Raw genomic sequence first — 14,152 nt, 5'->3', positions numbered from 1 at the left:
TATCAAATTAATACTACTTTTTAAATGAAAGTTTTTTATGTATTTGTTGTACTCATTTATTACTTAATTTTTAATCTTTAAAATTTAAACTGCTTAGCCTGCTACTTTTATTTTAATTAAATATATTTTAGTTCTAATTAATTTTTTCCGATTGAATTTATGATGCAAAAAATTAAATATATATTATAAGAATAATTTTTGTTGAAGTATATAATGGTAGGAGGTAAGTGTTACATAACTTCTTCACTTAGGGGTGAATGCTATTTCAAGAATAATTAAAGGAGCAAAGTGTATTCAATGGTATTAATAAAAATTTTACGTGACAAAAATGGGTCCACATAAACTATTATGCATAAAATTAACTTATGAAAAAGATGAGCCTATGATTGTACCTTCTCACAATAGTTACTATCTAAGAAAATTGAAATATTATAAAAAATTAATTACACTTTGAATTCCTCAATTGTAGTTAGTGTTGCATATAACTTTTGAACTATGAAAGGTAACAAATTGGCTCTAGCCATAGTGTTATTATGCTATTAAATGTGATAATGAATTGCGAACACGTCTATTACACATTAAAATGTGTTTGAGTGGTTAGTAATGTCAAAGCTCATTTATTCTTATCATTCAAGGTGCATAGTGAGCTGAGTTGGCATAGCATCGGCACTGATCAGCCCAAAATAACTTGATCTAGGACCAATTCGCTACTGTTTATGACCGATCTTGAGGTGATATTGGACCTTTAAATGGCCCCAAATTGGGTTTATTTAGAAACTCAAGCCCAACCCATGAACCGACCTGATTGAGGTCCGAACAAGTCCCAATGTGTCGATTTCTTTTATATGTATTTTTTACGAAATAGAAGTTTTCTTTTACAAAATTACTTAAATTTATGGTAATATTATGAAATAAAATAAATAATAAATTAAACACACAAAATATCATAACTAGAAAAAATAATTAGTTAAGATTATATAGTGAACTCAGATGATAGTAAATTCAACAGGAATTTATATTCTCTGGAAATTTTTAAAATCAGGTCGGACTAGCACAGTTCAATCGATTTATTTGGGAATCGATCATGAGCCTAGTCTGATTTTCATCAAGAAATAAAAAAAAATAATTGGTGCGAATGGAAAAAAAATTGTGAAGAACCCATCAATCTAATTGGCCTAATTCGCACAAAAAAAGTAAAAATAAAAATAAATAAAAAAGACAAATTTTGCAAAATAAAATTATTATTTGTGTTAATTTATAATATTATTCTGAATTAAACCAGTTAATATTTAATTGTTTAATTCCAATTATGTGGTTTTTAAAATTTAAAAAATTTACATTAATCAAGTAGTTTTTGAATTAATTGCAAAATTAGTCTTATATTATAGGTTCCTTACAACTTATGGCCATGCAAAGTCCACGTGTGTTAAAAAGATTATGAAACTAAAAATAAAAACTTAAAAAGGAAAATTGACTGGCGTAACGAATCCAAGCAATTTTTTTCTTTTTTCTTTTTAAACAAAGGGTAAGCGTAACGACTTGCAGTAATTTTGTAAAATTTTGACACCCACGTGGGTTTTGCAATTAATTCTAAAATAATTAAATCGATTATTGGAACGGTGAAATAATAGCGACCGACAAACTGATCAATACTGACTGACTTGAGTTTATTATTAATTGTTTTTATCACTTTTCCCAATTATCAATCGAGATTTTGCAACTTGTATCAGTATTTTCACTGCTACTTAAAATTGAAACATGTCAAAATTCTGTGGAATGAAAATCAGACAATTAATTGTATTAGTGCTTGAGTTATATGATGGTGTTTGTCTGATTGAACAACGTAAACTTGACATACTCCTCAAGAACTGGCAGCCGTTGGTTGTCATCATAATCGTACATGAGAGGAACTATCCTTGCAAGATTAAGAGAAGCCTTTTTGAAAGATGATGCTGAAGAGTGATTCAGACGGAAACACTCTTTGTTAAGGCTTTTCCATTGGCTTGCTATTACATCAACAACTCGCTCTCGTGCTTGTGCCACTGATACTCCTGGATGGTCTTTCATACACAAATCTATGTATGATCCATCAGTGCCATCTTCATTCCCATCCTATCAATAAATTCCATGTCCTGATAGTTAGCTTTGATCGAGTTATATATCTATCTATATAAAAAGTTCAAGGTTAATATTGAGAAGATGAATTGACAAACAAATACGTACTTTGGCACCCCCAAGATCATTACACAGACGAAAAATTGTAGCAACATCGGATAGGAGTTGGGATATATCAGGAAAATTGATTGTGCCGCCATCTGTTCGGCCAAGACCTAAGAGGAAGAATAAGTGGACTAGCGCCACATATACTCCGGTGCTCACCTTCCCATTTTCCAGATGCATGTCTGCTGTTGGTGAAACCCCAGAGGCAAACCATTTTGCTTCCACTAGGTATGCATTGCACAAACTTGCCCACTGCAGTGGCGCGGAGATGATTAGGACTTATATGTTTCGAGCATTATATATATAATGAATATATCATCATCAAATATTCTAAAAAGTTATGATATGTATATATACCGATGTTTTTAGAGAGTCAATGGGGTTGTGTCCATGCCTTTTGTAAATCTCGCGGCCTATGTCGTTTGTGGTATCAAGAAGAGCCCTGTAACACATCTTCATGTAGTCTGGCAACATGTTAACAGCAGCATATTCCCATCTATATATATTAATTATAGGTAGAGCACGAGGGATTAATTATGGTCAGCATGTATACTGATCATGATCTTGCTAATTAAAGTTAATCTGCTCAAGTATTTAAAAGAAAATACGAGTAGAAATTTTTGTTGTGAAACTGCAGTATAATAATTTTTATTTTCATACTTGTTTACTGCTTCGGTGAAAATGGTCAGCTCATTCAGTGTGCCAACAACATCAAAGATGTCATCTATCAAGTAAATAAAAGCAGTTGATTTAGTGATCTCCACCCTCTGCAGCGACAAGCTGAAATCATCGATTAGGACTGACATCGACCAAGTATACCATTTTGGTAGTTGATTCCTCACGAGCTTTAGCTTCTTAGCTAAGCCCAATTCATTCCACCACCTAGATTTACAAGTTAATTAAATAAGCTGACCAATATTTTTGGATAAAAAACTCTATAGTTTGACATATTCTCTTACTTGGAAACTTGGGCTAATTCCCCTTGGAATACAGATTGTCCCTTGCGCAAATCCATAAGAGCCAGCTCCCTTAAAGTCTTTCCCCATCCGTTGATGCCTTCAATATCTTGAAGGAAGTCTTTCCTTGTCAATCTTGGTATGGTCTTGTGGTAAGGGTACCGCAACTTACCAGTAACCATTCTAGACAAGTTGTTGTCCACATTCGCCAAGCAATATTCACGGAGAATGTGGCCGCTAAAACTTGCTGCTTCATCAAGAATATATTCTCCCTGGAAACTCAGTTGTGCCACTTCATACAACTCCATCAGTCCTCTGATGTCTTGGCTCAGGTTTCTTCTGAATCTCCCATCCTTTCCTTTGAAATTGTTGAATACATCTGTACATACAAATGCATCATTGGAAACAGTCTCAATTTCTATATATCTAAGCTACAAAGAGAAAAATAAAAAACCCTGGAGAGGTTGATCTGAAAATACTTGCTAAAAAGGTTTAATGTAAAGATAAGGAATTAGAAACCTGGAGAAATGTAGTGTCCATGTTGTCTTAATAGACGGAAAAGCAGTGAAACATCACGTAGACTGTAGTATCCGTATATGGAGGCGCAGCTTGCCACGTAATGTTTCTGAATAAGTGATTCAATCTCCTCCTCGTAGTAAGAACTGAGTCCTCCCCTCTGGATGGCATCCACCAAAACCAAACTCTCCGACGGATCATCTTCTCCCTTTGATCGCAATAACTGCCTAATTTCATCTATCTTTTCCTCGTATTCGATGGCAAAGTTATCCTGTATATATAAACATGAAACGAATAATTATTGATTTCTTCTTCGGATACTTTAAGAAAACAGTGGACGGACATTAAGTGAGATGTAATAATTAAGATGAAGAAACAACAAAATGATGTGGAAACTAACCGGACAATCCTGATGGAGCCTGGAGGGTCCGGAAGTTTGTGCAACGCCTCGGACGTTGATGTTCCATTTCTGTTTTCTAGCGCCATTAAAGGAAACAACGGGAACAGGTTCCCTTTTTCCAATTTTTGCAAGTCCTGGACGATTTTCCAAAGAACAAGGGAGGAAGGAACGTGAGAAGCCATTAACCCAAGATGCCATGACACAACTTTTCTTTTTCTTGAAAGATGGTATTGCTCTGAGTAGAGGAGAGTATGAGATTTATAGGGTCATCTGCATAGCAGCACAGGTCATTTTTTTATAGTAGAAAAGTCATTTTTTGCATCAATTTTCATCCTAGTTAATAGCAACTATTTGCAATGTATTTTAACCATAGTCATTAATATTGTAGGCAATAGTAATTCTTTTTAATATAAATATAAATTTTTTTAAATTATAAAATAATTAAATATAATTACTTCAAATTTCAAAAGGGAAGAATGTAACTATCCTTTAACTTTTGTGTATGGGACTTCTGAATTTGTAACCAATCTTCAATACCAGTCCAATTCACAAAGTTAAATTACTAAAGTTAACATTAATTAATATACCAAATTAACTCATTATAAAAATAGGATTATTTGCTAAGGTCTAAATCAGCATGACCCGCATTCATAAATTAGTACTGTGATGACGAAACTTAGTTTTGACATAGTTGCACGGTTGACTTGATTGTGAGTTTAATTAGTCTGTTTTGTTAGCTGTGGCCAGCGCTACACAACAGTTGTATTCGCGTGACAAAGGGTCCCTAACATCAATTATTATATATATGTATAAAACAACTTGGTATTTTGGCACTAAAGTTCATTCATTGTATTTGTCTTATTTTCATCATTTTAAAAAAAAATATTTTACTTTATTGTCAGAAATTTTAGGGATAAATACATTTTGATCCTCAAACTAAGTTACTTGGGTAATTTTATATTACAGTTTTGATCATCAAACTATTATATTTTTAGTCCTTCCGTTAATAAAATTATTAAAGTTAATGAAAGTTTCAATAGTTTGAAGGGGGGAAGATAATCATTTTTCTCTTATTCTGTGGTATTTTTCAGACTTTGGTCCAATTATGCACCCATTTTCTCGATTTTTCTTCAAATTTCAAGAGAGAAATAAACTAACTAAATTAAATAAATTAAAGCGATAAATTTTCTATGTAATTTTAATAATATTATCAATATCCTATTTTGTGTATAATGCAATATCCGCTACATATGTATAATGCAAAATATTAGTTTATCATATTTATTTTATTATTTTTATAATCGCTTTAACATATTTATCTTGTCTATAGATTAGAAAATTTTAAAGACAAAATAAATAAATCAAAGTTAAAATCAATTTTATATAGAACTTTGTTGCTTAATTCTTTATCTTTTTCTTTGTTTTAAGCTTAAAAAAAAATAGAAAAAATTGGTTAATTATTATGTTTGCTGATTATGCCCATTATAAAAAGAATCACTTACAATGACAACTTATATACATGTATATATATATATATATATCAAATGAATAATCTGATTAATTATTATGTTTGCTGATTATGCCCATTATAAAAGGAAAAAAGACACGTGAGGTCAATACTATATAAAATACTGGGTATAGTACGCCCCTACAATGCCCTATACTAATTTTAAAATGAAAGCGTGATTCCCATTTAATTTTGTATAGTTTTAGTAGGGTCAAATGTCATTTTCGTCCACTAATTATAGTCAAATTTTATTTTAGTCTTTTAATTTTTTAGATTCAAAAAAGTCCTCTAACTTTCAAATTTACTTGATTTTGAGACACTAGTGACCGAATTTTTTCCAAAGTCGTCGAAAAATGACATCTGAATCTGACTTGGCATTTCAAAATCTGACGACTTTGGATAAAATCAGGTGACTAGTATCCCAAAATTGAATAATTTTAAAAATTAGAGGACTTTTTTGAAATTTTAAAAAATTAAAAAACTAAAATAGAATTTGACTATATATAATTAGTAGACAAAAATTGCATGTAATCCGTTTTAATAATTCACGAGTACATTAACTTGAGGGATCATTGGAATAAGACCACTCAACCCTCGTGGATGATTTGTGTATTCGGAATATTGTTTACACCAAAATTATAATTTTGACCCCATAATTATGAGGCTGGTGTTTTTTATTTTTTTTATTTTTCAAAAGCAGGCACTATAATTATTTGTTTATATATGTGTGATGATATATTTCGACATAAAAAATACAGTATATACATATAAACACGATATACAGTATAAAAATATTAAGTAGAAGACAAGATGGAACAACGAAAACTACAAATATGGCCTATATATAATATAAAATGGTGAATAGCAATTTATCCCCCTGTGGTATTGAAATGAACACATTACCCCCTATGAAAAAAATATAGTAATTAAAGAGATAAATTGTTTTATTTTAAAAATCATAGGAGGGTAAATTGTTCTATTTTAAAAAATATAAGAAGATAAACCGTTATTTATTTTTTTATAAGGGAATAATTTACTTATTTATGATATCACAAGAGAGTTATTTGCATTTTTTCCAAAAATAAAATGTCATACTCGTAACTAGGCATGCAAGCTAGAACAACACGGCAACATGTTTGTACTTGTTTTTAATATACAAACAACCTTAGTCTGAATGGGAACTCATTATCATCACATATTTAATTGGACGGGAGACTATCGAAATAAGCTTGTTCTCCTGCTAAATAATTAAGAAGATACTTTAGATCTGAAGTCAATAATTGGATATTTAATTATTTGGCGACCTTTATAAATTAGATTATATACAACCACCTTCCCAAAATTTATATTATTATTATTTGAAAAATTATAGATATCACGATCTTAACGTTCATGTAATGACGCGCTCATTCCATTAGATTTTCATTCAATTTTAATGGTGAATTGTCAAAATTGTCCTTTTGAATTATAAATAATAATTTTATATATTTTTTAGCATTTTATAAAATATTTTTATTAACTAATGATCTCAATAGATTATTTATTTTATCCAGTTGCAGATTATTTTAAATATTTTCTCAAAAAAAAATATTAGCAAGGACAAAATAGTAATTTTTATCTCATTATCTAAGGACTACATAATTATTTTATATTTGAAAGGGTATTCATAATTTTTTAAATAACGAGGAAATATTCATTAATTATATCAAAGTTTAGAAGAGGTATATGTAATTTACGCAAAATTATATGAAACTCCATTTCGCTTTTCATGTTTTGCAGTGGAAGAATCTCTCCTTAATATTTTCTGGAAACTTGTTAATGTTTAATAAATCAAGAGTAATTATGATGCATGATATATATCAATTAGTTAATCCAAATCAAGCACCCAAATCAGTGGGCTGGACAATTGGAACAGAGCGATTTAGGACAAGCCCGTAGAATCTTCCGACGAAGGCTTTTTAATGCTTGTTTACTGCTTCAGTGAAAATGATCAGATGTCATCTATCAAGTAATAAAAGCAGTTGAGTTATTGAGCTCCACCCTCTGCAGCGACAAGCTGAAATCATCGATTAGGACTGACATCCACCAAGTATACCATTCTTCGCTAAGCCTAATTCATTCCTCGCGAGCAGCTACTGTTTGAGTTAAAGTGCATTTCATTCATCTTCAGGATTTTGGCATTTCCATTGATGGGCTTATCCCTTTCCACTGTGATAATCGGACTGCCTTATACATCATGTCAATCCTGTCTTTCACGAGCGAACTAGACATCTAGATATCAATTGTCACATTGTGAGTAATTGTTATACGGATGGTTTCGTCAATCCTGTTTTTAATCGCAGTAGACCAAATTGCTGACTTGTTCACGAAATCGCTTTCCACTGCCGTTTTTTCTGCTTTAGTGCGCAATTTGGGCTTGTTTCTAAGTTCCCCAAGTCCAACTTGTGGGGAAGGTGTTGAGAATGGAGCACATTGTGTTGAGAATGGAGCACGAGTGGGATCCAGGTTGAAGCAGCTGCAGAACAAAACACAGGCTTGCAATGAGGAAGACTCAGCGATTGAAGAAACACGTTTCTTTTACTTTGTACAAACACGCATGTATAAGTTTGTTGACATGGCGTAACGTGTGCGCCATTTGTCGCTAATGTGTATTAATTAGTTAATTAGTTAGAAGATAGTTTCTTTTCTGTTCATCTGTCTTCCTCCTCTGTATTTAAAGAGAGAATACTGTACATTTTTTTTCACAAGATTTTCTTGATAACCTCCACTTTAAAAATGGAATTACACACATATTTTTTCATGGCTTTTCTTTGAGCCCTGTATTACATTTTTCTTTCTCAACATGGTATCACAGCCTTCATAATGAAGGTCTCTGCATATTACGTACTCACGATATAGCTTAATAATAAAACTCTACCATGGCGATAGCTGAATATGGAAGTACGGCGGGAAATGGTGCAGCCACACACATTACTCCAAATCAGGAGTTTGAAATGCAAGACTTGCCAGTTTTATGGCACGATCATGTTGGACATCTGTATCTGTACAACAAATAGCTAGCTTCTAGGTGAGATGACCGGCATAGTAGCCAAAGACACAAGAACCCGTATCGATTGCTGGAGTTTATGATTAATGGTTGTTTCTCACTCTCTCTCTTTTTCCTTAACAGCGGCAATGATGAGGATTTTCACCACTATTTACAGAAAAAGATAGACAAGGTATTCTTCATTTATATGATGGTAATTAATCCTAATTAGTTTGATCGAACAAAATAAACTTGACATGCTCCTCAAGGACAGGCAGCTGTTTGTTTTCATCATAACCGTACATAAGAGGTACAATTCTTGCAGAATTAAGAGCAGCCCGTGTTAAATATGATGCTGAAAAATGATTTAGACGAAAACACTCTTTGTTAAGGCTTTTCCATTCGCTTGTTATTGCACAATGACATCAGCTGTTTGTTTTCATCATAACCGTACATAAGAGGTACAATTCTTGCAGAATTAAGAGCAGCCCGTGTTAAATATGATGCTGAAAAATGATTTAACACTCTTTGTTAAGGCTTTTCCATTCGCTTGTTATTGCATCAATGACATGGTCTCGTGCTTGTGCCATTGATAAGCCTCGATGGTCATTCCTGTAGCACTCCGTGTATGATCCATCTCTACCATCTTGATGCTCATCCTATCACAAATTCCATATCGTGATGGTTGGTTTTCAACTTGAGTTCGAAAGTTTGAAGGGTTCATATCATTGACAGAGTGATCATGGTTTCAACTCATTAATTAGCTAGTCAGCTAAGCAAGAAAAGAAAAGGAACAAACAGATAATCAAATACATACATACCTTGGCACTTCCAAGATCATCCCAAAGACGAAGAATTGTGGCGACACTGGATGCAAGTCGGGATACATCAGTCAAACCGATTCCACCTCCATTGCCAAGACCTGAGAGAAAGAATAAGTGGACTAGCACCACATATGCTCCTGTAGTCACCTTTCCATTTTCCAAATACTTGGCTGCTGTTGGTAAATCCCCGGAGGCAAACCATTTTGCTTCCATTAGGTATGCATTACACAAGCTTCCCCACTGCAGTGGCATATAGATGACTAGTACTTAAATTCTCAAGCGTTCTATATATACATAGATATAATCTCTATTCATCATCGAACACAGAAAGCTATGATGTTTACCGATGTTTTCAGGGAGTCAATGGGGTCGTATCCGTGCCTTTTGTAAATCTCATGGCCTATTCCGTTTGTGGTATCAAGAAGAGCTCGATAACACATCTTCATGTAGTCCGGTAACATGTCAATAGCAGCATACTCCCATCTATATATTAATAGTACGTAAAACATGAGTGAATTATGGCCACCACACTATATGATCTTGCTAATTACAGTTAATTGGATCAAGTATTGGAATGAAGCAGTAAGTAGAAACTCTTTTTGGGAGACAGCAATGTAATTTTCATTTTCATACTTGTTTACGGCTTCTGTGAAGATTGTTAGCTCATCTAGTGTCCCAACAACATCAAAGATGTCATCTATCAAGTAAACGAAAGCAATAGATTTAGTGAGCTCCACCCTCTGCAGCGACAAGCTGAAATCATCGATCAGGATGGACATCGACCATGTATACCATTTTAGTAGTTGATTCCTTGCAAGTTTTATCTCCTTCGCTAAGCCTAGTTCATTCCACCACCTACATTAACAAGTAAATTAAGTAACCTCTGAGTGTTGATGTGGATCAATATTCACAACAAGATTTAATATTAATTGAGTAACAATAATTTTGGTCATGTCATTGGATCATTATTAGTGACAAGAATTGTGAATAACGTAAATATAGGAACAACATAAATTTATTGACAATAGTTATTTATTATCAATAGTTTATTACTAATTGTGTTTAGTGATAACTTTATGCAATTTTTTTGCGCTCTAAGAATTATAAAATAATTATTATTATTAGAACAATAAAATTCATAAGTGTGACAAAATAAAAATTCTTATTTTATCTTTTCTTTTTTATTTTTTTTTTAGTGATTTTGGAACCAAAGAAATCCATAATTTGACATATTCTCTTACTTGGAAACTTGGGCTAATTCCCCTTGGTACACAGATTGCCCCTTGCGCAAATCCATAAGAGCCAGCTCCCTTAAAGTCTTCGCCCATCCGTTGCTGCCTTCAAGATCTTGAAGGAAGTCTTTCCTTGTCAATTTTGCTATGGTCTTGTGATAAGGATACTTCAACTTACCAGTAATTATTCTAGACAAATCATTGTCCATTTCTGGCAAGCATTCACGGAGAAGGTGGCTGCTAAAACTTGCTGCTTCATCAAGAATAAGTTCTCCCTGGAAACTTAGTTGTGCCGCTTCATATAACTCCATCAATCCTCTGATATCTTGGCGCAAGTTTCTTCTGAACCTCCCATCCTTGCCCTTGAAATTGTTAAATACATCTGTACTACGTACATATACATCGTACGTGGAAGCAGTCTTAAAAGAAACCTAGAGGTTCATTTGGAAAAACTTGATAGAAAACTTAATGCAAAGTCGACGAGGAATTACAAACCTGGAGAGATGTAGAGTCCATGTTCTCGCAGCAGACGGAAAAAGAGTGAAACATCATGGAGACAGTAGTATCCGTATGTGCAAGAGCAGCTAGCCTCATAACGTTTTCGGAGAATTGTTCCAATCTCCTGCTCGTAATGGGAGCTGAGTCCTCCCCTCTGGATGGCATCCACCAAAACCAAACTCTCCGACGGATCATCTTCTCCCTTTGATTGTAACACCTGTCTAATCTCTTCTATCTTTTGCTCGTACTCCTTGGCGAATTTTTCCTGTATATACATGAAAAGACTAATTAATTTCTTTTCCAAATGCTAGCGTCAAGAAAATGCCTTGGCATGAATCGCGATTACGCGAACTTGTTGGGAAGAAGAAACAAGAAATTCATGTGGGAAGCGTAACCTGAAAATCCTGAGGGGGGCAGCCAGAGATAGTAGTTGGTGCAATGCCTCCAACGGTAGCATTAACGTCGCACTTATGTTTTCTAGTGCTGGATATGGAAAGAATTAGGCGAACTGGCTCATAAGTCTTTCCAATGTTTGCAAATCCGGGACGTGGTAGGAAAAAGTTAGACAGGCCTCCGCAAGATGCCATGAATTTCTCCACCCGGGAATTCGAAGAGAATTGAAAAGCAGCGGAAAGATGAAATAGAGATATTGCTGTGCGTTCTTGGGCATGAGATTTATAGCCCGCATTAACGTCACTAAATTCTATTTTTAATTTATGCAAGGTTGCAACTTGCAGGTTGTGCATATTCACTATAACCATACTATTGAAATTAATTTTGGTAAATTGAGAACGTGCCAAATTGAAACACTCGACGAGAATGACGTATCAAATTGTAAAACTTGATTACAACGACGTATCAAAATGATTTTTTTCCCATGAAATGGTAAACGGAGATTTTCTCAAGAAAAAGCACAAAAACTCATTAAGGAAAAAGAAATTGAAAGGAACTGTACATAGAAATGCCCACCTTGTTATCTTCAATTTCCGTCCAAATGTATATGTTCATAAAATGTTAAAAGTGGCCCATGAAGCCTAGTTTAGTTAGCAAAGTTGAGGCTCTATGACGTTAGAGCTCATGGGTTCAAACTCCACTTTATGCGTGGGATGTTATTTCTACTGAATATTAAGTGATGTTTGGTATGATTGGAAGGGGAGTAAATATCAAATATTTTTCCTTGTTTGGGACGAGGAAAACAAATTGAGAAGAAAAAACTAACTCATATAATTTTATTGAACTTCATTTTGTATCAGAAAATAAATAAATTAATACTATATTAATATAATTGTAGTATATCAAAAATTTAAAAATTTTATTAATAAAAATATATATTAAATAAGAATAACAATATTTTTTATTAATAAAAATATTCATTAAAATGAGTATTATTCATTTATTTTAAATTATTTAGTTTAAATAAATAAAAATTGGCAAGTATACACAGTACTATCAGTGAGAAGTAGAAAAAATTGGAGAAAAATTATATATATATAACGAATCAAATATCCAAATTTTCAAAAAATATTATATGAATTCTTGAACCAAATTTTGAATTCAACATTTGGTACAAGGCCATTTTAAGAGAGTTAAAATGTACTCACTACTTTTTTATATATTTATAACATTAATTTCATTACTCAAAATGATACATTATTTTTGGTTTCATTTTCGAATAATTTTTTAGATAAAATAAAACACAACTAATGTTTGCCTCTTTATTTTCACATCTTAATTGTGTGTTTTTTTATTTTTGAACTTTCTATATCTAATAGATATATACACACTTATATATATATATAATATAAAAAAATATGATTTTTGACAATGAACAGTATTTTTTTTCTCCAGAAAATACAGTATTTATATATATACATATTTATACATAAAAAATATATAAAAGAGATATGATTTGACGATGAACAGTAATTTTTGTCTTCCATATCCCAACAACAAACACTTATTTTAAAATATCTTAAATTATCTCTAAAAACAAATTCAAACATACACTCTATCTCCAACACACACTTATTTATCTTCTATTTTTTCGATCTATCTCTAAAACACAAAATAAAATACTACAAAAATAAAACCAAACATAATAATAATGTTTAAGTATTTTTAGTCCCTTATCATAAAAGAAGTCTCGTACAATTAGGGCGAGGGATGGATCCATCCTAATTTAGCCCATGTGCCTATTTGCCGCACCATGTGCAAATAATATTTTTTGCCGGTGGTATACTCCATCACTTGATTGTGAGTTTAGTCAGTGTCTTGTCTCGGGCAGGTAGTGATCGTTCTTACACAATTATTATTATTATTTTTTTTTTTAACAAAAACCACCTAGAATTTCTTACACAAATGCTTTATCCACAAAAAAGGAATCTATCTACCAAAAAAAGCCAAAGGGAATTTATTACGTAAGTACACTGGCGTTGCTATGATTACTACATCCAAGCATTGAAATTTCACGTGGAAAAGATGGGACTACTACGTCAAAGTATCCTGTCGAAAATATCATGTCGGCATTTTGTAATATAGTTTAGTTTTGGCATCCAAGAAAATTGAAATGTCATAAAATTCATGATCTCATAATCAATGATAAGCTTATAAATAAACGAAGAACCAACTTAAATAAGGATGTGTAAGTAACGTTCTGAAATTAACACATAATTAGATGATTATAATTTACAATGTATGTACTTAATTCTTGATCCATGTATAATCCCACTCAATTATTTCAATACTTTCTTTTCTTTTCTTTTTTTTTAATTTCAGTAAAACGAGAAGTACATTATTATATCTAAATAGTAAATAACAAGAAAATTGTACTTTTATCCCATATATTATAGTCTTTTTTTTTATTTAGTTCTATTTATTGCGATTTTCTCATCTTACATCCACAAACTGAAAGTTTTCTTTATTTTTGAGTCCTCGGTGCAATTTTTTATCTAATGATTAAAGAAAAATGTACAGA

The 14,152-nt window shown here is 32.4% G+C and overlaps 2 protein-coding genes across 3 annotated transcripts; both read right to left on the bottom strand.

Annotated features, from left to right (window-relative positions):
* On the bottom strand, nucleotides 1,707–4,324 carry LOC105175430 (tricyclene synthase Oc15, chloroplastic). The gene is made up of 7 exons (XM_011097864.2): nucleotides 4,093–4,324; nucleotides 3,696–3,963; nucleotides 3,180–3,555; nucleotides 2,881–3,102; nucleotides 2,578–2,716; nucleotides 2,224–2,472; nucleotides 1,707–2,112 (listed from the first exon to the last, which is right to left on the bottom strand). Exons 1-7 carry the CDS (start codon nucleotides 4,288–4,290, stop codon nucleotides 1,813–1,815), a joined length of 1,752 nt encoding a protein of 583 aa, XP_011096166.1. The 5' UTR covers nucleotides 4,291–4,324; the 3' UTR covers nucleotides 1,707–1,812.
* Nucleotides 9,049–11,840, bottom strand: LOC105175396 (tricyclene synthase Oc15, chloroplastic-like). Of its 2 annotated transcripts, none has more exons than XM_011097832.2 (7): nucleotides 11,574–11,839; nucleotides 11,176–11,443; nucleotides 10,690–11,062; nucleotides 10,082–10,303; nucleotides 9,793–9,931; nucleotides 9,446–9,688; nucleotides 9,049–9,283 (listed from the first exon to the last, which is right to left on the bottom strand). In XM_011097832.2, the coding sequence occupies exons 1-7, from the start codon at nucleotides 11,763–11,765 to the stop codon at nucleotides 9,143–9,145; spliced, it is 1,578 nt and encodes a 525-aa protein (XP_011096134.1). In that variant the 5' UTR covers nucleotides 11,766–11,839; the 3' UTR covers nucleotides 9,049–9,142. The 2 variants fall into 2 exon arrangements, with proteins under 2 accessions (XP_011096134.1, XP_011096135.1); XM_011097833.2 differs by having other exon boundaries at nucleotides 9,239–9,320; nucleotides 11,574–11,840.

Source organism: Sesamum indicum, linkage group LG12 (genome assembly GCF_000512975.1).
Source record: "Sesamum indicum cultivar Zhongzhi No. 13 linkage group LG12, S_indicum_v1.0, whole genome shotgun sequence".
NCBI classification, from domain to species: Eukaryota; Viridiplantae; Streptophyta; class Magnoliopsida; order Lamiales; family Pedaliaceae; genus Sesamum; species Sesamum indicum.
Note: the sequence above shows the minus strand (reverse complement) of the source record. Positions and strands in the feature narration are given on the sequence as shown.